At 37.3% G+C, this 24,141-nt stretch overlaps 2 protein-coding genes across 13 annotated transcripts; both read left to right on the top strand.

Moving 5' to 3' along the window:
- The first annotated feature begins 889 nt into the window (after positions 1 to 889).
- LOC114313953 (xyloglucan endotransglucosylase protein 7-like) lies at positions 890 to 2,599 on the top strand. The gene has a single exon (XM_028260381.2). The coding sequence runs from the start codon at positions 1,205 to 1,207 to the stop codon at positions 2,198 to 2,200; it is 996 nt and encodes a 331-aa protein (XP_028116182.2). The 5' UTR covers positions 890 to 1,204; the 3' UTR covers positions 2,201 to 2,599.
- A 10,488-nt stretch (positions 2,600 to 13,087) lies between these two features.
- LOC114261166 (ATP-dependent 6-phosphofructokinase 7-like) lies at positions 13,088 to 24,066 on the top strand. 12 transcript variants are annotated; one of them, XR_014339592.1, is made up of 14 exons: positions 13,088 to 13,479; positions 13,667 to 13,870; positions 14,462 to 14,597; positions 14,771 to 15,000; positions 17,078 to 17,165; positions 17,334 to 17,412; positions 18,618 to 19,233; positions 19,348 to 19,531; positions 19,603 to 19,658; positions 20,435 to 20,483; positions 20,613 to 20,767; positions 21,239 to 23,149; positions 23,547 to 23,627; positions 23,720 to 24,066. XR_014339592.1 is itself a non-coding variant. In XM_082886691.1 (12 exons), the coding sequence occupies exons 8-12, from the start codon at positions 19,644 to 19,646 to the stop codon at positions 23,729 to 23,731; spliced, it is 312 nt and encodes a 103-aa protein (XP_082742817.1). In that variant the 5' UTR covers positions 13,101 to 13,479; positions 13,667 to 13,870; positions 14,462 to 14,597; positions 14,771 to 15,000; positions 17,078 to 17,165; positions 17,334 to 17,412; positions 18,618 to 19,233; positions 19,348 to 19,643; the 3' UTR covers positions 23,732 to 24,066. The 12 variants fall into 12 exon arrangements, 4 of the variants coding, with proteins under 4 accessions (XP_082742815.1, XP_082742814.1, XP_082742816.1 ...); XR_014339594.1 differs by having other exon boundaries at positions 19,348 to 19,658; positions 20,561 to 20,767; XR_014339596.1 differs by having other exon boundaries at positions 19,348 to 19,658; positions 20,561 to 20,767; positions 22,870 to 23,149.
- Positions 24,067 to 24,141: the final 75 nt, after the last annotated feature.

The raw sequence follows: 24,141 nt of genomic DNA on the forward strand, positions 1-24,141 counted from the left end.
AGAGTTTGAGATGATTTGGTATTTTGTTGTAATTGAGTAGATGTATGTGAGTGAAAAAGTTATTGAAAAAGAGAGAGGAGAGAAAAAGTAATTTTGAAAAAAATTTGAGAAAAATTACAAACTAAACAAAATTTTCAAAAATTTTCTCCAAAATCTTTTTTTGCAAAACCAAACCAAACAAGGCCTAATGTCCTAGTGATACCTTGTGTTGTGTCAGTAGGCAAAGTAGTCGAGTTTTGGGTGTTAATGCTTGGCTTTGAGCTCAAGCTTAAACTGAACTCAAGTTGAATTTAAAAATTGAGCTCGCGTTTGGGCACGGTTCGTCCAATATTTAAAAAATCGAGTTGAATTTAAAAATTGAGCTCAAGTTCGGACACGATTCGTTCAATATTTAAAAAATTAATAATACTTGATAGTTTGAATTTTCATGATCCGAATAGTTCGAATGTATCAAATTCGAGCTATCAAATACTTTTCTTAAAAAATTTAAGTTCGGCTCAATTAAATAAATTAACCAATCTTGAGCTTGAAACAAATCAAATTTAAATCAAGATGCATGTTAGGGGGAAAAAAAAATAGAAAAAATTATGAACAAAATCAAAAAGAATACTTATATTATTAATAAAAAAATAATACATTTGCACAAACACCAAACATAAAGATACAAATAAAATAAATTAATAAAAATATATTTGATTTGTAAAAAAGTAAATAAATATTAATTTATATATCTCTGCGTTCCTGAATATATTCGAATTGAGGGTAGTTTGACTCCAATTCAGTTTGTTCTCATAATTTCAAAAATCAGTCTTAAACAAATTAAACTTGAATTGTTCATGAAGACACATATACTATTTACATTTTACATTCAAATTGAGATAATTTATTTATCAAAAATATTTTTATATGTTGTACACATTTTCACACTTTTTGTATAGATGCATAAAAGGAACTCCCAATAGCCACTTAATAGAGAAGAAGATAGACCACAAACATAATTTACAGAAAATCCAAGACGCATGGACAATCATTCGAGCGAGGAAGAGTCGGAATAGGCACAACTCACAGCCCTCCACATGTTTGATGAAATGCCAACACCAACAAAAAGTGAGAGAAAGAGAGACATTTAGACAAAATTAGACTCAATCAAGACTCAAAACATGATAGGCAAGTCAATGTTGCACATCACAAACTCAAGCCTACAATGGGTATGCAATCAAGGAACACAAACCCTTCTAAGTCCTCCTCCTTCCTCCCTCCTCGTTGCATCCCTCTCCTCGTTTTCTTCTCCATCTTTGCCTTCCTCTTCTTCTTCAACCTCGACACCTTCCTATCTCGTACCAAAGCCATTGCACGCCATAGTTTCAATGAACAAACTCGTTTGTTCATGAACGCGGAGGGTGGCAATCTTGAAAGAGAGTTTAACATCACGTGGGGCAATGGGCGTGCTAAGGTACACAACAATGGCGGGCTTTTGACTCTATCGCTAGACAAAAATTCAGGCTCGGGCTTTCAATCCAAAAAAGAGTATCTTTTTGGAAAGATTGAGATGCAAATCAAGCTCATAGCTGGGAACTCAGCTGGCACGGTCACCACCTACTATTTATCATCGGAAGGGCCAACCCATGATGAGATAGATTTTGAGTTTTTAGGAAATTCAAGTGGTGATCCTTATACTCTTCACACTAATGTGTATTGTCAAGGCAAGGGTAATAGAGAACAACAATTCTTTTTGTGGTTTGACCCAACTACGGATTTTCATACCTATTCCATACTTTGGAACCCCCATAGGATTGTTTTCTCTGTGGATGGAACACCCATTAGGGAGTTCAAGAACATGGAATCAAAGGGTATTCCATTCCCAAAGGACCAACCCATGAAGGTATACTCTAGTTTATGGAACGCTGATGATTGGGCTACAAAGGGTGGGCTTGTCAAGACTGACTGGAAAAAAGCTCCTTTCACTGCATCGTATAGAAACTACAAAGCCGATGCTTGCATTTGGTCTGAAGGGGCATCGTCTTGCAACTCGAAGTCCCCAACTTCTAACTCGATTGATTATTTGTGGATGTCGGAAAAGCTGAATTCTACAAGCCTAGAGAGAATGAAATGGGTGCAAAAGAATCATATGGTGTACAATTACTGCATCGACAAGATGCGATTTCCAGAGGGACTTGCTCCAGAATGCAAGTTCTCTTAGAAAAAGTAAAAACAAACCTCCCTCTATTATATCAGGGTTTTTTGTTGTTGCCTTGGCCATTCATGTTGGTCTATTTTTGTCTTTTTGTTTTTGTATGTAAACCTTGCACATTCAGTCTTTAGTCTCTCTCATTGTAGTTCACTAAAATGAATGCAACGGATCATTCTATGCGGAAAGAAAAAAAAAAAAAAATTTCACTAATATTTTCTGGCCAAGTTTATTGAACTTTTAAATAGGCTAACATAGCCTGAGTTATGACTAATAAATCACACATAATAAAACAATGACATTATTAAATTAAGCTATTTGAACATCAAAGAGTTGGCTTGATAGATGAGTTCTTCCCTTACTAGACATGATGAGTCTTATCGTTACGAGTATAGTTTCTCTTTTACTCCATTATTCCCTCCTATCCATTATAAAATAAAATAAAATAAAATAGTGGAGCTATTTGAATCACCATATTGTGTTTCAACGATATCTAGTTTTTTGTTGAATACATTGTTCTTATTATTTAAATTGTATCCTTGTAGTATCCTAATTTTTTTTTTTTTTTTTTTTTAAACTTGATTTGAGAACTATCTTTATTGTTTATTTCACTTCTTATTTGAGCTAACTAGCCCTGATTTTCTAAAACCAAATACATAATCATTTTGAAATCTAAATGAAATCCTGAATCATATGCCAAGAGAGATTTAATGACTTCATGAATTTAAAATCACATCAATTGGAGTCCTTAGATAATTCATAACAAAAGATGATTATGAAATCAGCATAACCAACAAAATAGAAATAAGTCAAGCAATCATTACATGGAATGCTGTTGTTCTTCTCATAACTATAGCTTGTTTGGTAATGTTTACGTTTTCAGTTTATATTTACAAAAATTTTATAAACTGATTTTTGTTTATTTTTTGAAAAACATAAACTACAAACGCGTTTGGTTTAAACAAAATGTTTAAAAAATTTTAAAAATATAAAAAAGAGTGAGAAATGGTAAGTGGTGGCAGGTGGTTGGTGGAGACGAGTGGTGGCGGCGGAAGACGGTGGTGGAAAATGATGGCGGGTGGTGGTGACGGAAGATGATGGTGAAAAATGGTGGCAGGTGGTGGGTGATGGTGGCAGAAGACGGTGGTGGAAAGTGGTGGCAAGTGGCGGGTGGGTGGGTGTTGGTGGCAGAAGACGGTAATGGAAAGTGGCGGGTGGTGGCGGCGGCGGAAGACGGTGGTGGAAAGTGGTGACGGGTGGGTGGAACGTGGTGACGGGTGGGTGGATGGTGGTGACGGGTGGGTGGATGGTGGTGGCAGGTGGGTGGTGGATGGCGGATGGCGGGTGGTGGTGGTGGTGGGTGGGTGACGGTGGCGGGTGATGGGTGGTAACGAGTGAGTGGTGGTGGCAGTGGTGGCGGTTGGTGGGTGGTGGGTGATGATGGTTGTGGTGGGTGGTGGATGGTGGTGGCAGGTGGGTGACAGGTGACAGGTGGCTGGTGGTGACTGGTAATGGCGGGTGGTGGATGGTAGTGGCAGGTAGGTGGTGAGTGGTGGTGGCGGGTGGTGGTGGCGGACAGTGAATGGTTGTGGCAGGTGGTGGGTGGGTGGCAGATGGGTGGTGGGTGGTGGTGGTGGTAGTAGTGGCGAGGGGTGGGTGGTGGTGGCGAGTGGGTGGCAGGTGCGTGATGGATGGCAGGTGGGTGGTGGTAGCGGGTAATGGGTGGTGGCAGGTGGGTGGTGAGTGGTGGTGGCAGGTGGTGGTGGGGGGTGGGTGGTGGTGGTGGTGGCGGAAGACGGTGGTGAAAAATGGTGGTGGGTGGTGGCTAGTGTTGGGTGGTAAAAAAAAAACTCAAAACTCAAACCGTAAACTCATTTTTTGAGTTTACATTTTTTGGCCAAATTTATAAACTGAGACCATTGATTTATAAATCAAAAATTTATCAAATAAGTTTTTATTTGAGTTTTTTTAATTTTTGTAAATATAAACTGAAAACTTAAAACGTAAGTGTTACCAAACGACATTCCTCCAATTTGCAAGGTTTTCTTCTTTCTCTCTTCTCTGTAAAAGAGAAGGGTATTGCTTTTCTCGTCCAACCCTAACTCTCTGTGCTCTTCCTAAAATAGCACCATGATTACTCGGCATAGCACCGCCTCTCGGATAAATGGTGTCAAAACATCTTCCATGCCTTCCATTGCTTTGTCTTTGTTGTTCTTGTAAATTAGGGTTAGAGTTAACACCTTGAACATCTCTTCCTTGAATTACCCTATTTTGTCCTTCTCTCTCATGTCCTTTTATTGTAAGAGACTAGTAAAACTAATTAAAGGCAATGATGATGATTCTAACCCCTATTATCCATTGTCATGGATAAAATTCATAGTTTCTTCTTAAATACACAGCCGTGACCATTGTACTAAAGGTTGCATTGTGTTTGGGTTGTTTCTTTGATCTTCAAACAAATTGAATTGTTCTTCTATCTTTTCGTAGAACCTTAAAGGTCCGCGAACAGGGTCTTTTTTCCACATCATAGCTTCCCATACGAACTACTTGATTGCCTCTTCTCGCTGCGAAAAATCAAGGTCTTTTATCATCTTTGTCACGTTGGTTATGCCGAAAACTCTATGAATTGCTAGGAATTCTTCCATTCAGGTTGCTAGAAAGTGCGGTGCCATGGCGCATTCATTGCACCTTTTTCTTTGATGCTTGCATGAGGCGCATGCTGGTCTATAGCTCGGTTCTTCATCATTGCCGATGGACATTCTTACTCAACCCAAAAAAAGAAGGAGAAAAACAAAATTTTCAAACAAAGCTTTCATTGAAGATGAAGAAAGAGTCGTGTTGTGGTGCTGTGGACATAATGAGAAGAAGCAGGAGGCACAAAAGAATAAGGTTTTTGGCTAGGAGTGGAGTCCTTATAGATTTAGTCTTTTAGATTTAGAAGTTGTATGCAATTTTACTATACATATATCTCACTGGGAGTATATAAGCCAATCCAACAATAAATAAATAAATAAATAAAAATATTTGGCTATTTGAGGACTGAAAGAATTGTTTTCTTGGTAGTGAAGGGTAGGTTTTAAATAAGTTGGGTCGTCTCCTCTCCTACAAATGTTCAATTTTGGGCTTAGAGACCCACTATGAGTCTAGTTTCAATAATTCAAATTAAAAAAAAAATTATGAATCGATGCCATTAACTAAACTTATTTGATTATAAGTCTTGTTCTTTTTTCACTTATCAATATTCTCAAAATATTGAGTCAAAAAATTAATTTAGACTTATTGATAAATTAATATATATATACACAAAACTTATAAATGGTTAAATCCATCATATAGGACTAACCGTAACTTACCCTTCAAAGTATTCATGTATTGATCAAGAGCAGTGCGACTGGTTCAGTGGTGGTAACGATCCAGTGAATAGTGTGCTAGATCTCTTGCTCTTGTTTTCAGATCTAAAGGTTCTCTCATAGATTTGGGGATATTTGATTCACAAGAAGAATGGTGAGAGGTTGTCAACAAGGACATTGCGGATGGCAACCAGTGATCCGTATACATGGAGGCCGGGAGGTGTGGAGCAGAAGGGAGGACGCCTCTATTCACTCTGTCTTTGTGGATAATATACCATAATCCATGGGCGCCAGAGGGTTGCACAAACTATTCTCTAACTATGGAGTAGTGACGGATACGTTTATCCCAAATAAGAGAAGGAAGATGACTCGGTCTCATTTTGGTTTCTTAAGATACAACTGCTTTGTAGCAAAGGATATGGTAGTTCAAAAAGCCAATGGGCTCTGGTGTGAGGACTGTGCTTTGAGAGTTAAAATGGCAGAGTTTGGCAAAGATGGTGATGCAAAACACAAAATGGTCTATGTACCACAGACCAGGAAGAAAATGAAAACAAATGACACATACAATGCTGGATATAGGGGAATCAAGACATTTGCTGAGGTCGTGAGAGGTAGGGGTGTTGAACTATCGGCAAACAAAACCATTAAGGTATATGAGGAAAGTAATGGCTGGCTTTATGAAAGTGCAGTATTGCGACTCAAAGCCTCAGCTTCTGTGGATGATTTTAGGGAGGAACTGGTTAGGCGAGGGTGTGGGGATATAATAGTGCGACTGGGAGGTGGGAGAGATATTGTTCTATCTTTTCAATCAGCAGCAGTTATAAAGGAACAACTTGTGTTAATGAATGAGTGGTTGTATGGCTGGTGCGAATCAGTAATAGAATGAAGACAAGGGTTAGCCATTGAACAGGAAAGATACGTTTAGCTTAGTTGTTATGGAGTCCCATTGAATTTGTGGAGTAACACTACATTCAGTAGCATGGGAAAGGTTTGGGGTGAAGTGGTAGGCATGGATAAAGAGACTAGTAGACAGATTTTTTTCCAGTGTGGGAAAGTGAATGTAGCAACAAGTTGTATGGAGTCCATTAATCAAACCATCCAGCTAGAGTGTAAAGATATAACTTACCCTATTAGGGTATGTGAAGAGCAAATCATCGTATCAAATGCTGTGAAGGAGCAGTGTGACTGCAAATCAAATGACCGAAAGACTAGTGACAATTATCTTTCAGAGAGGGTTGACAAGAATCAGTGTATAGACACAGGCAGTAAATATAGCAAGGAGGGAGAGGATAAGTTGAGGGATGTCTCTGTGGTGGCTGAAACAGATATGATGAAGGTAGTGTCAGAAGTTTAAGTGGCACAATAAAGAATAGGCTTGGGATTCAAATTGAAGTAGATCTTGATAAGGCCCATCTTAATCGTGATGAATCGAATCAAAGAGTAGTAGGGCTAGCCCACGTGGGTAGTTGTAGACGTCCCCGAACGCCCCGAGAGGATGAGTCCCGTTCTGTTCATATTGGGTTCACTACAGTTCAGGACTCTCAAATTGTCACGGTTTTTAATCTGAACCAAAGAGTCCAAATCCGGCAAATCGTTTTGAGAAAAACAGATTTTTAGAAAAGAAGTGCCAAACATGGACTGCTTTGCCAGATACAGAGTCGCCACCTAAATATTTTATTTTGAGAAATTTAGAAAACCCTGACTCGGTGCCAAAGGCCACGTGTCCGTCATCACCAAAGTTGTCTCGGCTCGGGAACTTGGGTACGATTGGGGAAGGTCAGCTATGAGCACCCCCTCTCGCCCGATCAAAGATCGGTCTCTACTAACCGTGATATCTTGTTTTGAAAGCATTATGTGTTCCTATTCCGATTATTAGCCTAGAATTACTATGTTATGCGCACAGCAAACAAGTATAGACCAAATCGCCTAAATTGGAACAAAACATTGCATGTTTGTTTTGAAAATGGTTTGCTACTCGCAAGTAGGCTAAAATGCAAGTTTTGCCACCCTCAAGTGGGCTTTAGAAAAGATGGTTTTGCCACTATCTAGTGGGCTTAAAACTCACAGTTTTAATGCATTATTCCAATTTAGGTAATTCAACCTCCACCCACAGGCATTCAAGCAGTTATATCACATAAGCAAGTAGCCTCATGGTAAGCATGCTGTCATGGCAACACTCACACGCATGCGAGGATGCTAAAACATAAATGCTTACCGAGTACTCCAAACCAAAACAGAAACTAGTTAGTAATCATATGCATGATCCTAGTTCATGTTAAGATGGCTAATGCAACACATGCAAGATGCAGCTACAATAGGCTCAGCTAATCTATGGATGGCATATGATGATGCTACAATTAACACGTATTCAACTTGGAATTGAAATACAATGCAGTTAGTATGATACGCCGAGCCTGGTGCATGCAAGACAAATGTATGGATGCACGCATGCATAGCATAAGGTATACTAATTTAAATATGACCTAATACTAACCATCAAAAGCAGGTAAGTAAAAGGGAGAAAGAAGTGGGGGTTGGAAGACATGTACACACGCACCCACACTTATTACAAATTCGCCCTTGCTCGGGGAACCAAAAGAATAATACAAACCGAATAAGTAATTAACTACTCTAGCTAATTAAATATTACAAACCCTTAATTAATTAAACAAATTAACTAAGCTACTAAAGTAGTAAAACAGCCTCAGGAAGAGGGATGAATGCATGCTCGGATTGGCTTCGCTTGGAAATCCATTGCCATGACACATGTTGCCTCTGTTTTCACCGTTTGGCACCTCTGAAGACTACACAAGTCCCAAGGTATGCTCTCTGCACACTGTGGAGTGCCACCGGCCAAGGTAATGATCACCGACTAAGGGGATGTGGTCATCGGCCACTGGTGTGACTCTCGGCCAGCAATACATGGTCGGTCGACACTGTATGTAGTCGACCGGCCAATTCTTCATGCAGAACCTGTTTTGACAACAGCAGAGGGCAAAACAAGGCATGGCAATACATTTCAAGCAAATGTGTGCACCAGCACACCCCTTATCATGTTTATGACTCAAAGGGGTATGGTACTCGATTCTCGGACCACCAATCGCGCATTTCAATGCGTGATGGCCCAAGAAACCAAGTTGTGCATTTTAATGTCAAATATAATGCACACAAACACACAATGAACTCAATCTCTATCATACTCAATTCAAGAGGCAAAGCATGCATGCCAATGTAATGCAACCTAGGCATGTGAGCTAAGTGTGCAACATGATCATGCAAACAACAAAACCATGTGCAATAGGTACATGAACTAAACAAGTAAGCATGCAAGGCATATAACATCAATGCTAATGACGCACATGCAACAACATGAAAGGCACAACACGTGTAAATATGCAAAGCGACTTAACACAGGAAGCATGCCAAATGCAATGACACTTAAATATGCAACATGTTAATAGGCTAAGTACCTAAAAATACAAACATGTATAGCATGCAACAACATGCCAAAGGGATGGTTTTAAACTAATTTGGACAGCCCTCTACTAGGTCCAAAACAGTGGCCAACATGCTCAAGAATGGAAACCAAAACACATACAAATAGGCATGCATGCAAGGTCCAACACTTGGGCACATAGAGACAACTTTTAAGCACACTTAAAAGAGGAACAACATGGGCATATGGCATGCAATGTAAGCTCTGAAAATCATGTTAATGATGGTGCCAAAACAAGCAAACAGGACAAGCATAGCATACAACAAATGATCTAAAGCCTAAGGCTCACCAAAGAAGCATTGAACTACACTTAGTGCAACCACACATGGCATGAATTAAATGATTGAAAACAGAGATGTGACATGCTAAAATGAGCCTCAAAACCCACCTAAATGGCATCTAAATGGCTTAAGTATGGAAGCATGCACAAGGGCTCAAACAAGGAGCATAAGACAACAACCTTTTAACACATTAAAGGGATATCAAATGCAAGAATATAGGCATGCCACAAGGACTGAAATAACATGACAAGTGGTTCCAAACCACTGAAATGATGCAAGGATGGCATGCTAGAGGGGTCAATGCTCAAGGCATACAAGAGAGTTTGCATGGTAGCTATACAAAGCAAAGCATGGATGACTCAAATTACCAAAAACAGTCCCTTAGCATACTAAAACAAGCATAAAAGCTTCACAAAGCTAGGCCAAAACACATGAGCATGGTAGTCTAAATGCTAGGCACATGTTAAAGAAAATCATGGCATTACATGACATGTATACAAGCTAAGCATGGTGTGTCTAAACCAAGTAAAAACAGAGGTAATATATGGCAAAATATTACCAAATAACACTTAAGACATGGCCAACATGCACTTAGAAATGATGCTCACTCATGAGGCTATAATGGCCATTATTGAAGACAACAAGGAGAGGGGACGACCCTTTCCTTCTTAGGACCTCAAGGTACCATCCTCACCACTGAAATCCCTCAAGATTCCAGTGGTGAGGAGGCCCAAACAAAGTGGTCCCGGAGCTCACCAAAAACACACAAAAATGGGGCCAAACAAGGCCTAAAAGGGGGTAAACAACCTCAAACACAAAAGTGACCTTAATGAAGTAACTTAAACACAAAAAAAATAAAACTTTTTTATGTTATACACAAAGCTCAAATCAGCAAGAAAGACAGGCTAAAAGCATCTGCAAAAACGGGAATAAAGAGGGAAAAGGAGTTACCTTTGTAGCCAAAAGGGGACAGCAGCCTCTTGGTCCAAAAAACAGTCCCTTAGCCTCTGAAAATGGCCTCCAAGCTCCTTAGGTTGATGATGGAGGTGTTGTTCTAGGAGGTGTAGTTCAAATGGCCAAGAACTAGACCCTTTTGCACACTCTAACCCACACAAATGTAGAGAGAGAGGGAGATATAGAGAGAGAGTGATATATATATGATGTATATCAGATTTTTCTAACCCTTGAAATGGGAGGAGAGGCCCTCTATTTATAGAGCAAGGCAAAAGGCCTAAGCTTCTTGGAGAAGCTAAGGCAAAAGGGTCAAAGGGGGCAAGCTTCTAAGGGAAGCTAAGGTAAAGGGGCCAAGCTTCTTGGAGAAGCTAGACAAGGGTTCAAGCTTCTCTTAGAAGTTTGGAGCAAAGGGTTCAAGCTTCTTGGAGAGGCTAGAACAAAGGTTCAAGAGGTTCAAGCTTCCCCAAGAAGCTAGAACCAAGGGTTCAAAAGGTTCAAGCTTCCTCAAGAAGCTAAAACCAAGGGTACAAAAGGTTCAAGCTTCCTCAAGAAGCTAGAACCAAGGGTTCAAAAGGTTCAAACCCCCTTAAGAAAAGGTCTCGGCCAGAAAAAATGGCTAATCGGCCAACAAAGTTGGTCGACCGACCACAAAAGGTGCTGACCGACCATCACCAATGGCCGGTGGAAAGAAAACAGGGCCGGTGGCCTCAAGCCATGGCCGGTGGGTTTAGGGAATGGCAAACAAGCCATTCTCTACCGTCCAAAGCAAAAACCAACAAATGTTTGGTCCAACCAAGCACAAAACAGTCGAGTTGAGAGATCCTGAGGCAAAGCGCGTAGCCGAGACCTCCGAGAACTCAGGACGAACACAAACATAGGTAATCATCGAGTGTTCAAACGATGACGTCCAAATCTCGAGGACGGTCAAAAATGGGGTGTCTACAGTAGTAGTGGGTCATTTTTGTCTAGGGCAATTTCAGGCCAAGTAGTTGGCCTTCTCAACCATAAGGACCGAAAAGGGGGGCAAGGTACAAGTCCAGGCCCAGCAAGAAAAGTTATTGTGCAGAAGAGAGGTCAGACAAGCAGAAGAAAACAAATAAAGAAGAAAAAGGAAAACTGTGTGACTACTAAGAAATTGGGGGCATCATCACTGAATTTGAGAAAGGAAGCTGTTTTTAGGTCAGTTGTAGCTTCTATTTCCCTATCAATGGCTAGTGAAACCAGCAGAGGCAATAGAGTGCTATCAGAGACTGAAGCTTCACTTCAAATTGGCAAAGCTCTTGGCTTTGATTGTGAAGGGAAGGAGGAAGAGGTAATCAGCAAATTGAAGGCACTTAAAGACAAGGAAAAAGAGAAAGTAAGGCGTAACGAGGGTGCTGCTATCTAGACTAGCACTTTAAGGTGAGTTAGAGTGTTATAATGTGTTAATGAAGATACAATCATGGAATTTGAGGGGACTCGGTAAACCAGAAAAAAGAAGACAGTTAAAGAAAAGCCTTGCTGCTAGAAAGTAAACTCCTTCAAGAAACTAAGCTCTCTGCAATCAGTTCTAAATTGGTAAAATCTATGTGGCCTGGGGACTAAATGGAGTTTATGGCAGCAAATGCGGTTGGTAAAGCTGGAGGTTTGCTGACTATTTGGAACCCTGTGGTGTTCCAGTTGCAAGACTGTTGTTGTAATCATAATTTCATCTTGCTGTCAGGTGCTTTGTTCTATAGCTTTGATTGCGTTATTATTAATGTCTATGAGCCTAGTAAGGTGGTGAATAGGAAAAAGTTGTGGAATCTTTTAGTAAGTTTAAAGTCTAATTTTCTGGGGCCATGGTGTTTGGGGGGTGATTTTAATGAAATTAAGACTATATCAAAATGAATTGGGTGTTCGAAAAGGGATAGAGAGATGAAAGATTTCAATGATATAATTAAACATCTTGAGCTGATAGATATGCCTATGCTTGGGAGGAAGTTTACTTGGTGTAACTCTCAAGATAAGGCGAAATGGAGTAGACTGGACGGGTTTCTACTCAACCATGAGTGGGTTCAGAATTTTAATTTCAAACTTTGGGGTCTCCCTAGAATATTATCTGACCATAACTCTATCATATTAATGAAGCATGATAGGGATTGGGGGCCTAAGCCCTTTATGTTCCTAAATGCTTGGTTACTCCACAAGAATTTCCTACCTTTTGTGAAGCAAAGTTGGTTTGGGTTTGTAGTAGAGGGTTGGACAGGATATAAGTGCCTCATGAAATTTAAAGCCCTGAAACAAGCACTACAAGAATTTACACATTTTGCGACCACTTTTGCCGACTAAAAAAATTTTGGTCGCAAAAAAATGACGTTTGGCGACTAAATATTAATTAGTCGCGAATGATCATTAATTTTGGCGACCAAATATTATTGGTCGCAGAAAGTTATATTTTGGCGACCAAAAAATGAGTTGGTCGCAGAAAGTGGTATGCTTTTGCCGACCAACTACAAATTTGGTCGCGAAATGTCACATATTTTTTGGCGACCAAAAATTTAGTCGCCAAAAACTTATTTTCAGCAACTAAAAAAAATTAGTCGCCAAATATTTCACATTTAGCGACTAATATTTTAGTTGCCGTTGATTGAGATTTAGCAACTAAAAAAGTTTGTCGGCGAAGATACATTTTCTGCGACTAATATGGTCTTTGGTTGCCAAAAGTTTGGGAGGGAAATTTGAAACGTGGTGGTGGAATTGAAAGCCCTTGCTCCCAAGATCAACAAATAAAAAAAATCAAAGCCCTGACTCTCAAGATCAATCTATAGCCAATGGTTCTAATTATAAAGGAAGAACAAAGAACGCCATTAGTGGCATGGGTTAGTGAGAGAAGCTCTTCCATTCTCTGGAATTCCTAAAATTCTACGGTTTCAATAGCTCATTGATGTCGATGGAGTCTCCACAGTTTACCAAAGGGATTTCGTCTAGGGCTAAGCATGTAGTTAGGGATTCGAAATCACCAGCGTTATTTGGTTTGGGGCAAACTGAATCGGGGTTTGAGCTTAGAGCAAGGGGAATCGAAAATATCCTCTGAGGAGGTTCCTTCGATTAGTGTTAACAGATTGATGATGGGGGTTGAAGGGAGTCTTAGCCCTAGTTCGAGGTCGTTCGCTGCTTTTATGGAGGGCCTTCGATCAGAAATTGTTGCGATGGATGCTCTTGGTCCTGATGAGCGAGGTTCAACTAGAGGTAGGGTTTTAAATCGGGGTTCGGATGTGGTAATTTCTCAGTCTCAGGCTATTGAGGACCTGCGGGCTAGGCTCAACACCATTTGTTTGGAAATATGTTGGGGCTAGGCTCAACACCATTTGATTGTCAATTTGTCTTCTAGGGTTTGTGTTCATTTTTTTTAATCAGATGATTTTGATTGTCGTAGGCTTTTATTTGAGTTGCCCAAGCTTCATCAGCCTCATCTAATGCGGCTATTGAGGGAATATCCATTGGGGTCAGCGTCACAGGTTCTAACCAAGAGTGGGGACCAAAGTGCTTTCATAGTAAAGTCGTAGTCAGTGTAGAGCCAACGTCTGAATTTTGTATCTTGCACTTCAGAAACATCTACTGGATAGGCTGCCTGAAAAAGGTACAGATGAAAAGATTAGCAGCTAATATGAATACTTTTTGATCCATACAACACACCTTAACTATATTTTTAAATCTACTATCAGCTATTCATTATGGGACTTGTGAGCTCTAGAAATGTTCAAATAAAAGCAGGGGATTTTGTTGGGTTCTCAAGATGTACCTTAATCTTCTTATCAGTTGTTACGGCATGACTTATTTTCAATTTGTTTTGTTTTTCCTCAAATTTTCATTTTGTTTTTTTGATTTTCCTCAGCAACCAAACAGAGGTTTATATTGTCTTAAGGTTCTTGGGAAATTCTTGATTTATCAATTGTTTATGTTGTTTTATTTTATTATTGTTGCTGGTGAACAACTTCTTTCACTTCGTGAATTGTTTAGAAACAGTAGGTAGAGTGTTGTTTCTGTATTTAATGGACAAATTCATGATATGATTTGAAAATTTTAAAAAGAAATTTGCAGCATGATAGATTGAAAACATATATTGATTTATATTGAGAAAGACAATCAGAATTTAAAATGTTAGATGAATCAGATATGAAGTAATTTACATTCTAACATGTGTTTGTGCTATCTCTCTTGTTTGTGTCAGGTTTGGTTTATGGGAAGTTGTTTGGCATTACAAAACATACAACAAAGAGTGATATTATCAGTTTGCTAGAAGGGTGTAGCGTGAATTTGGATGATATGAAAGTTGACTACAATAGAACCTATATGCCAACTGGAATGTAAATGTTCTTATCATTTGGTTGACCTTTGTTGAATTATTGAAATATATTAGTTTCATTTGTTACTTGATTGTATATTTGAATTGGTATTTTTTGTCTGCACATAAGTGGATTGAGGAGGGTATTGTTTAAATGATTAATTTGCTGATATTTTATTTGGTTGTTGTGAACAGGATGATTCAGTTTCCTTCTCGGTATGCCTATGATGCTGCTATCAGGGCAATTAATCGGAAGGCTCGCTTATATAAACTGGAGAGGGTAATATCGATATAAATGCATTTTCCACTACAAGGTTGTTCATCTTGTAGTCTGCAAAAGTTCCATGCTTTGGTAGCCATGGTTTCATTGGTTTCAGGCTGATTGGTCCCAGTGGGATTTTATTACACCCTATGGTGGAAAATCTGTAAGTAGAAGTTTTTATATTGACACTTTAACTTACTAGCTATTCTTATTAATGATCGTCAGATTGAATTACTTAGCAATATAAATCACTTGCTTAGATATTGCAGTTCAATAGGACTAAGCCACTGGATAAAGTATTTTGCGCATTATACATGGGCAAAGTTAAGCAAACAATATTTGAAAAATGGCATCTTAATTGTGCTCAATGTGGTATTTGTTGAAACAAGGATTAGAATAAGCCATATTTGGTGTTCCTGTTAATATATATGGTCGTTGGTTTTGTGTCAGTTTATATGCCAAATTGTTTGTATTACAACCTTTCGCTTCTGAGTCCTGACCTGATGACATCCTTTTATATGCATGAACTATTAAGAGAGGATCTTTTTCCATGAAAGCAAATATCTCCAAAATAAATTATCAATTTTAAAAAATGTTAATTTTCAAATGCACAGCAAAATATTTGTATTTGCTATAGTGAATGAAGAGCATTTCATAAATCCTGAATATTTTTTCCTTGAATTTTTTTGGGGTTTAGAATAGGGTTTTGTGAATTGTTCCTTGTTTTTGGAATCAATGTTGCTGCTGCTGAGTTATGTATTGAAACTTGGATATAGAAAATTTTATAATATTTGCTAATCTGTAAAGAGTAATAATTGATTTACATGGGTTTAATAAAAAAATTCAATTTTGAAGTCGAGGGTTTTGTGGATCTTGGACTGCTGGGGTTACTGACATGCATGGGAGGGAAATAAATACTTATCTATGGACAAGAAAGAAAGCCCGAATTGTTTTATCTTATTTTATTTTCTGTGATCCAAGTGATGGTCACTTGGGGGTGAGGTGTCGTGAGTATTGATTTTTTTTTTTTTTTCTTCCCCTTTCCCGTCATTTTAATGCTTTTTGATTTTATAGTAAAGGGTGTAGATTATGAATTTAACATTTGTGGGCAGACTACTTGAGAGGTCATGATTGTTGGAAACTGCAAAACGTGTGGATCTTTGTGCTAGTTTGTAATTTCAATTGCAATGAAATGCTGATTATTAGACTATCACACAGCCTACTTAATGGAATTATAAGGAGCATTTCGACGAGATGTCAGATATTTTTGACCTTTACACAATTAGAAGAAACATCGCCATGACTTGAAGGTTATCCTTGATATTTTTAGCGCAAAAGGCAATAATTAACTTCAACTTTCAGATAGACAACTTGTTGGACTTCGTTTGAACTAAGTCGTTGTCTGAATCCTTAAGATCTTTTCTTATAAGGCGAATATATTACTCGGATTGTTGTGTGCTTCTCATGGAATTTAATGATTGTTATTTGTTGCTGCAAATTAAGCCGTAGGAATAGGCCTGCTTTGATTCATTCATGAATTTTGAGTGATCTGGGTGCCATTTTGAACTCTGTCTTGTCCATATATCTAAGTGCTAATTGTTGAAAAAGTTTATATGTGGAATGTTGGCGTTGAAGAGATGAATGATTTTGATTGCACATTTCTTTTGGGTACATGTTGCTGGTAAATCGGCCTCACATTGTTTTTGTCACCCAGTAAGATGACATTGTAGTTGTTTGATCTTCAACTTGATCCTTAAGAGTGCTTGCTTAAACATTTTGTATTTGATTTTCAATCCTCGATATTTGTACTCATTTATCTGCTATATTGCTTCAGCAGCCTGATAGCAGCATGCTCTTGGAGCTCACCTTTCTCTATCCTATAAATTGCCACTTTATACTGAGTTTGATATCTGTAAACTGATAAAGACCCTAGTAATTGATTGACCTTGTCTGATGAGTATAATGGAAGAATTATTGGTGCATGTTGAGATTTTGGTGTTTTTAGCATTGAGTTAGGTCAACCAAGCCTATTTATTTTGGAATCTGAAATGTTAATTGCATGCATAATATTGATTCTATTTTGTAGCATTCACGGTTGTCTAGTTGATGGTTTGGTAACGTGGCCTTCTCTTGCATATCTCTTGTTGTGTATGTTGATGGTTTGGTAACGTGGCCTTCTTTCTGTAAGAGTTTACTGTAATTGCACATGGGATAAGGAAAAATAGTGGTTTGTGCAATAGGTACCAGGATGATTGGCTCAAGACGTCAGCAAGCTCTCTGCAACTCTGGGAAAAGGCTCCTCTTGAACCATATACTCTGCAAAAACCTGTAAGTTATATAAAACCAGTTGTTAGTCGCAATTTTTTAACACATTTTCATTATGATTTCTTTATATTCACCACTCAAGAGATCCTACTAAGTGGTGTTGAACATTTTTTATTTCCCAAGTGATTCTACAATGTTTTATTTTTTCTAATTCTTCATTAAATGTTGCAGATGACTTACTATGTTGTATGTCCAGACATTGATCCCCTTACTACCGCTGCTGCGGAATTTTTTCAGCAACTTGGCACTGGTTAGTGTGATAAAAGAGTTACATTTGTTCATTGGTTAGTGTGATAAAAGAGTTACTCTTTAAGTTTTGTGATTTTAAGTATCTTGTGTATATGTTCATTGGATAATCTTCACTATGATTAATAAGCACAGACAAGACATATACTTTTGTTGGAGTATTGTTTTTTTGGAGTATTTTGTTGGAATAATTGGTGTAAGAGGTACATATACTTTTGTTGGAGTATTTTTTTTTTTTTTTTTCTACCCTTAGCTTTTCTGAAGGAGTCTTTCCATTAGAAAATCTCGTACAAATGCCAAAGTCAATGAATGGCACTTTGTTATTTGACTTTCTTATTTCTGTGGGATGTTAATGTGGAATATTTGTAAAAAATGCATTATCATTAATGTTAATGTTGCATTGAGGATTATTTATAGTTTTGGATTTTCTAATTTGATCAAAAGTTGAGATGTCACTGGTATTTGCAGTATATTGAAGTGATAATAAATTACTTGGTGTCTTATTGAGCCAAAAAGAAATCACCATAAAGCAAAACTAGTAATAAGGTCAATGAACATTAAAACAAAAAAGAAACTGAGTGAAAAATACAGAAATTCAATCAACCCCAATGCATGAATTGCGACATTAAATATATACATTAACATGTTTCTTGAGACAATATATCAATATATATAGGCATCTTATAAACAGATAGAGAAAAATTGGAACTTGCATCGAAAAAGATTAGAAGATTTAGAGCTTGTGTGTGAGAGACGTGAAGATTGAAAGTGTTGGGTTGCATGGACAAAAAAAGTTCTTGGCAACAGGGTTGATGCCATTTACTCAAGGGTAGCATTTGTTTAAATATCTTGTGAAAGCTGTGTTATGGAGTAACATTTGTATTACAGTGCTCAGATAGTTGGAAACAAGTTCTGTGGGAAACACAATCCGTTTCCCATTTCATGGTGAGCAAAATAGGACAATTGTGCCCAGATAATGGGACATTTCCTGTTTCACGGTGCTCATTTCACCTTATTGAAAACATGCTTGGTTAATCAATGATTCGTTTTCCTGTTCCCAGAATGCTGCAATGACACATGCTTGGTTAATCAATGATGACATTTTTTCACTGACATTGTATATTTACCTAACGTATTGTTACAATGTGTTTGATATCAATTGTGGTTAACCACATTTAGAATTAATAACATCTATTCTGTTTACTGCAGGTAGCTACAACTTCTGATCTAATGCTTGGATATGTGGATTTTTTCCTCGGTGGAGATGAAAAAAGAGCTGACCTTCCTCCTCGCCTTCAGCAAAGATTTCCAATGTCTTTGTTGTTTGGAGGAGATGGAAGTTACATGGCTCCTTTCTCTCTTCACAGTGACAATATCCTCACTAGCCTCATGAGTCAAGTCTGCTATTTGTTATTGATAAATATAATGGAGTGTTCAAGATTATTTTTTTTCATATGAATTATTTTACCAGCATAACATCTCATTCCAATCTCTTCTAGTAAAGTGATGTTGACTGTTATTTTTGCATATTGCAATCTGTCCCTCCTACTATCTGGTATCGATTAGTGGCTGGTCTAAATGCTCAGTTACGTTTAGTTCGTCGTGGACATTTAAGAACAAGTTTTTGTTTAATAATGAACTGGCTTGAAACACATGCAAATCCTACTTTAAGTCCCTATGGTGTACATGTTGATCTGGCTTGCTTTCAGCCCATTGCTTGTGGTTATCGCCAGTTTGGACTCACTGTACATGCTGTTGAAGATGAAAGTACACAATCATCAGTTGAAGAGCCAAATGTAACTTCATTAGATGAGCAACAGTCATGGTAATTTGCATGTGATTTTCTCATTTATTTGTCCATTTGGTTAAATAGTTCCTCTAGAACCAATTAGATGGAATGGCATAATAGATTGATTTTATTTTCCTATCTGATACGCAGTTTAATTAATAATGATTGGAGGAAAGCAGTGGATGATTCAAGCGCCTGTGAACATCTATTGACACATAAAAGTATAGGTGGAGGAATTTTACAAATTAAGATCTTGCAAACACTTGAAGAGAAGAAGACTCTATGTTATCCTCTCTCTTTTATACTTCATAATACTAAACCTATTAGTCATCAGGTAATTTTGATGTTTTTATGATGTTAATCTATCAGAGAATAGCTGCTCAATCTATTGCCCTGTGCTAGAAGGATCTTAGCTGCTCAATGTGGGGGTGGGGGAGCAAGGGCACATGGAAGAGTCTAAGGTTGGGGATGCATCTAGGGGAGTATTTACGTATTTTATATATAAATTTATTGTAAGGAATATATATACGTATATTTTATTGAGTTGTATTGAACATGATAAATGTCTTTGGTACACTACCAGTTAAATCTTAACATAAGCATAGTATATTTATGTTTCTTTTCAGTCCCTCGAAACTTTAGATTGCTTGAGGAACTTGAACGTGGAGAAAAGGGTATTGGAGATGGTACTGCGAGTTATGGAATGGATGATGGAGATGACATTTACATGCGTTCATGGACAGGCACCATTATTGGGCCGCATAATTTAAGCAACTTTTTTAAGTTCATTACGTATTCTTTTGGAACTGTCTTCTTTTATGCAGAGGCTATTTGGAAGTATATTAATGCATTATCTTTTTCTAGACTCCAGTTTCTTCTTCTAGACTAGTGATGCTACTTGTTGATCTTTAATTTTCCTAGTTTTAATCCTTTGACTGAGAATCTTTCTAGTCAAAAAGAGGGGGGAAAAAGCTATTCCCCTGTTTTATTTTTCCTAAACTTCGCATCTTACTATAATTTATACCTCTCAATTTACGTTCTCAGTTTGTAAACATGCAGATGTTCTTCATGACCACAAGTGTAAAATTACATGGCTATCTAATGGAAATGGATAATTCATTGATGAATTTAGTTTTATGATATTTTGTGATGTCTTTGTTTTCTATAAGATGAGCATTCCCAAGTGATAATATAACAGGTTCGTGTTGTCGCTTACTGGTTCTTTCCTGTTTTGTAGGAACATTTTGCAAAACGAAATAAGATGGTTCTTACTCTTAAATATATAGGTCAGTAACCTCTCACTTCCCGTTCTTGTTTGTCTTATGTTTCTTCTTGAACTGAACTTGGAGAAATTATCAAACAGAGTGCTGCGAAGGGAAATAACAAGATTTGGACCTGATCAATTTTTCTGACAGATCCTACATACATGATCTGGGCTATTCGAAGCAATGCAGCTGACAATGTGTATTGTACACTCATTGCTCAGAGTGCTGTTCATGGAGCTATGGCCGGGTACACAGGCTACACAAGTGGGCTTGTTAATGGCAGACAAACTTATATTCCTTTCTATGTAAGTTCTTCCAGATCCTATAGTTAGTTCTATGATTGCACTCTGTTAATAATAAGGGGTATTGTCTGTGAAGCTCTTGTAGTTACTCGGAGAAGAATAGGAAAGAAGTAAAGGGTATGGTATGGAATCCAACTCCAATCATAATTGTAATCCCAGATTAATGCTGTTTGTTACGAAGTAATAATGCCCAATCAAAAATGGATAGCTAATTATTATTATTATTATTTTTTTTTATTTTATCAAATCTTAATTGCCAAAAGACGACAGCTAAAATTTTATTGATGTCAATTTGTGAACTTCCTGTGAGCCAATTTGTTTTGATTTATGAAACATTGAGCCCACTTGAAAGGATCAGATGCTTTCTGGTTATTTGAATCTGTTGCAGCCTCCCTTCCTTAATAGTCACAAGAATGTGCTTAGACCTCTATCAGCACCTTTTTCTTCTTATTCTTCTTCTTATGTCTATGACAGTTGGTATTATATATTATCTATGAAGTGGAGCATTCTGTAAGGAGGATCTTGATGCAACTGAATAAAAGAATAACTGGTATTTATTGTTGCACAAGCTACTCACAGAAATGGGAAAACTTGATGCCCTGATTATATAAAGCAGATACCTTCATTTATACTTTGATTCATTTGGTATTATTTCTTCTAAGTCAATTATAAACCTTGTTTTGATGATTTCTAAATGATCAATACAAGATCGATAATTAACATTTGACTATCCCCCTTTTTACTAATATTTAATCCCAATATTCATGCATTACTTGTTATATTTTATCCATTGCTATATAGTTAGATTTCTTTGGTAGAAGTGATGAGTCATGCTAATTAAAGTTCTACGAGTTTCTTTTTGCTCATAGTTGTCCAATACTATCAACTATAAAATTGCTGGTAACATTAATTTGCTATATTCATGTAAAATTAAAATTGCTGGAATCATTTTTTAATCAGAACCGGCTTGTTTGTTTATGATGGAGTTTGCGCATAAATGAGTGGTGCCAAATTTATTTATTTTGGAATATTTGTTTTAATATATGTATCTTGTGAAATTTGGAAATATCTTATTTCAAAATGAAAACTAGTTAATATTGAAGTTCACTACATTTGTGATCTTGAAAGGGCAAGTTTTTGATACGTATTTATGTTTTTTGAAGATGCAAACTACATGTACTGATTTTTGACTTCAGATTGTGACATTTATCTCGTTAAACTTTCAGATGAGTCCATTCACTAGCTCGCCTTGTGCTATTCTTGATCGATCAAGATACTTGAAGAAAATGTGTCATAATTGTGTTGATCAGGAAGTTTTTCCCATTGCATCAATAGTTGTTATAACCTTAGAGTTTATGCATTTATTCTTGTTACATTTATTCATTTATTCTGATTAGATTAAGGTAATGATATGATTAGATTAGAAGGCCTTAACTAGATTAAGGTAAAAAGCAGATATGATTAGATTAAGGTAAAGAGATATGATTAGATATTAATCTAGTCAAGGTCTTCAGCAGATATGAAGACCTTGACTAGGTCAAGGTCTAGATTAGATTAAGGTAAAGATAAAAAAGGTAAAGAGATATGATTAGATGTTTTTTGTTATAATTGAAAAAACAAAAAAGGGTAAGCTGGAAAAGGTTTATGAAGTAATGTTCTTTGTAGTTCAAAACCAGAAGTAACGGATTGAATAAATTTTGCACCTTAGAGGAAGTCTGCGATCTGATCAAAACCAGAATTGCTTTGTGGATTAAATATAATTCTAGGTTGTTGCATTATTCAGTCCATGATATGGTTGAGAATCTGGATCAGGTTCATAGGTGTGTGGGGGGTAGGTGATTGTGTCCTTGCTTGCTGGGTGGAATTTCATTATGGACAGGGATTGAATTGGGTTAATTTAGTAGTCATTTTGTTTGATAGTTAAGCTACCTTAATTTATGTTTCAATTTTTTATTTTCTGAATTGGTGATGATCTGAGTTGCTGCTGTGAAGTTTTTGTTGTTGCTTGTGATATTGCTGTTGTAGCTATGGTTTCTGTGCTGATGTGTAGTTCAGTAGTAGAATTGGGTTTTTGATATTTATGCTGCTGCTGGATCTGTTGATAGTGATTGTGTCCTTGCTTGCTGGGTGGAACTTCATTATGGTCAGGGTTTGAATTGGTTTAACTTAGAAGTCAATTTGTTAGATAGTTAAGCAACCTTAACTATCTAAATTGGTGATGATCTGAGTTGCTGCTGTGAAGTTGTGGTTTCTGCTCTGATGTGTAGTTCAGGAGTAGAATTGGGCTTTTAAGTCCTCTGGGCTGTGCTGCTATCCTGTGGAACACTAAATGATTTGGTGACTGCCAGTCAGTACTACTGTGAAGACTAGAGGAGATTCATGGAGGTTTGTTCACTTCTGTAGAGTTGATTAATTACTTTAGAGTTTAGGGCACCAAACCAAACAACTTGTTTGTTAAGAAGAACATAAATACATGTTTACATTAGATTTGGCTGTTGAGAGACTACAGTAATTGACTCTGTTCTATGGGTCAGGAAAAGAATTCACTTGTTGCACATTTTTAATATAAGACATTGTTCTAAATAATCTTTCAGTACAAGACAGTAATTAACTCAGTTCTAAACAGTTGAGACAATGCTTTGTGAGTTGAATGTGCTTTTCCAAACATACTAAACATGTAAAACCATTAGACTGTAAGTGGTCTCTTTTGTGTTTTTCTTTAGCTGCTATCATGTGTGAACTATTGAAGACATTTTCCATAAATTGGCCAAATCTTTTGCAGGCTGAAGGTGATGATGATGATGCCGAGGCTGATGATGATGAAACTGACAAAGATGCTGATATTACAGAAGAGAGTGCACATGTAGGATTTCTTTGTACTTTTAATTGTTTAAAAATATCAATTCCACAAAGGATCCACTTTGATATATCTTGTTTGTTGCTTTGTATTTGCAGGATGAGTTGTAGGGAGGGAGAGCACCGTTGTGGTTTTCTGCTGACAATTCACTCTCTCGAGATCTCTGAATTTTTTTCTTGCTTAGTTTATTTGTAGCTTTTAGTTTTGTTTGTGTTTTAGGAAAAGAAACATTGGTGGCTGCATAGCAAGCAAGAACTGTGGCTAATTGTTTTAATCTCATTTGACTCGCCTGAGGAATTGAATCAGTAGTTGTTGGGTTTACCACTGTATGGAACGTCACTTGTGCCATTCCTTGAATTTATGTGCTATGTTATTGCCTATTGGGAAATTAGAAAGTAAGAAAATATTTAATGATTCAGTTAATTTGAATGATGCTTTGAAATTATGTATTGTGTCGAATGTTAATGATTTAGTTAATTTGAATGATACTTTAAAATTATAGGTTTATTATGGATTGAAT

The sequence above is a fragment of the Camellia sinensis genome, chromosome 9 (genome assembly GCF_055761805.1).
Source record: "Camellia sinensis isolate YWXY chromosome 9, ASM5576180v1, whole genome shotgun sequence".
Taxonomy (NCBI): domain Eukaryota; kingdom Viridiplantae; phylum Streptophyta; class Magnoliopsida; order Ericales; family Theaceae; genus Camellia; species Camellia sinensis.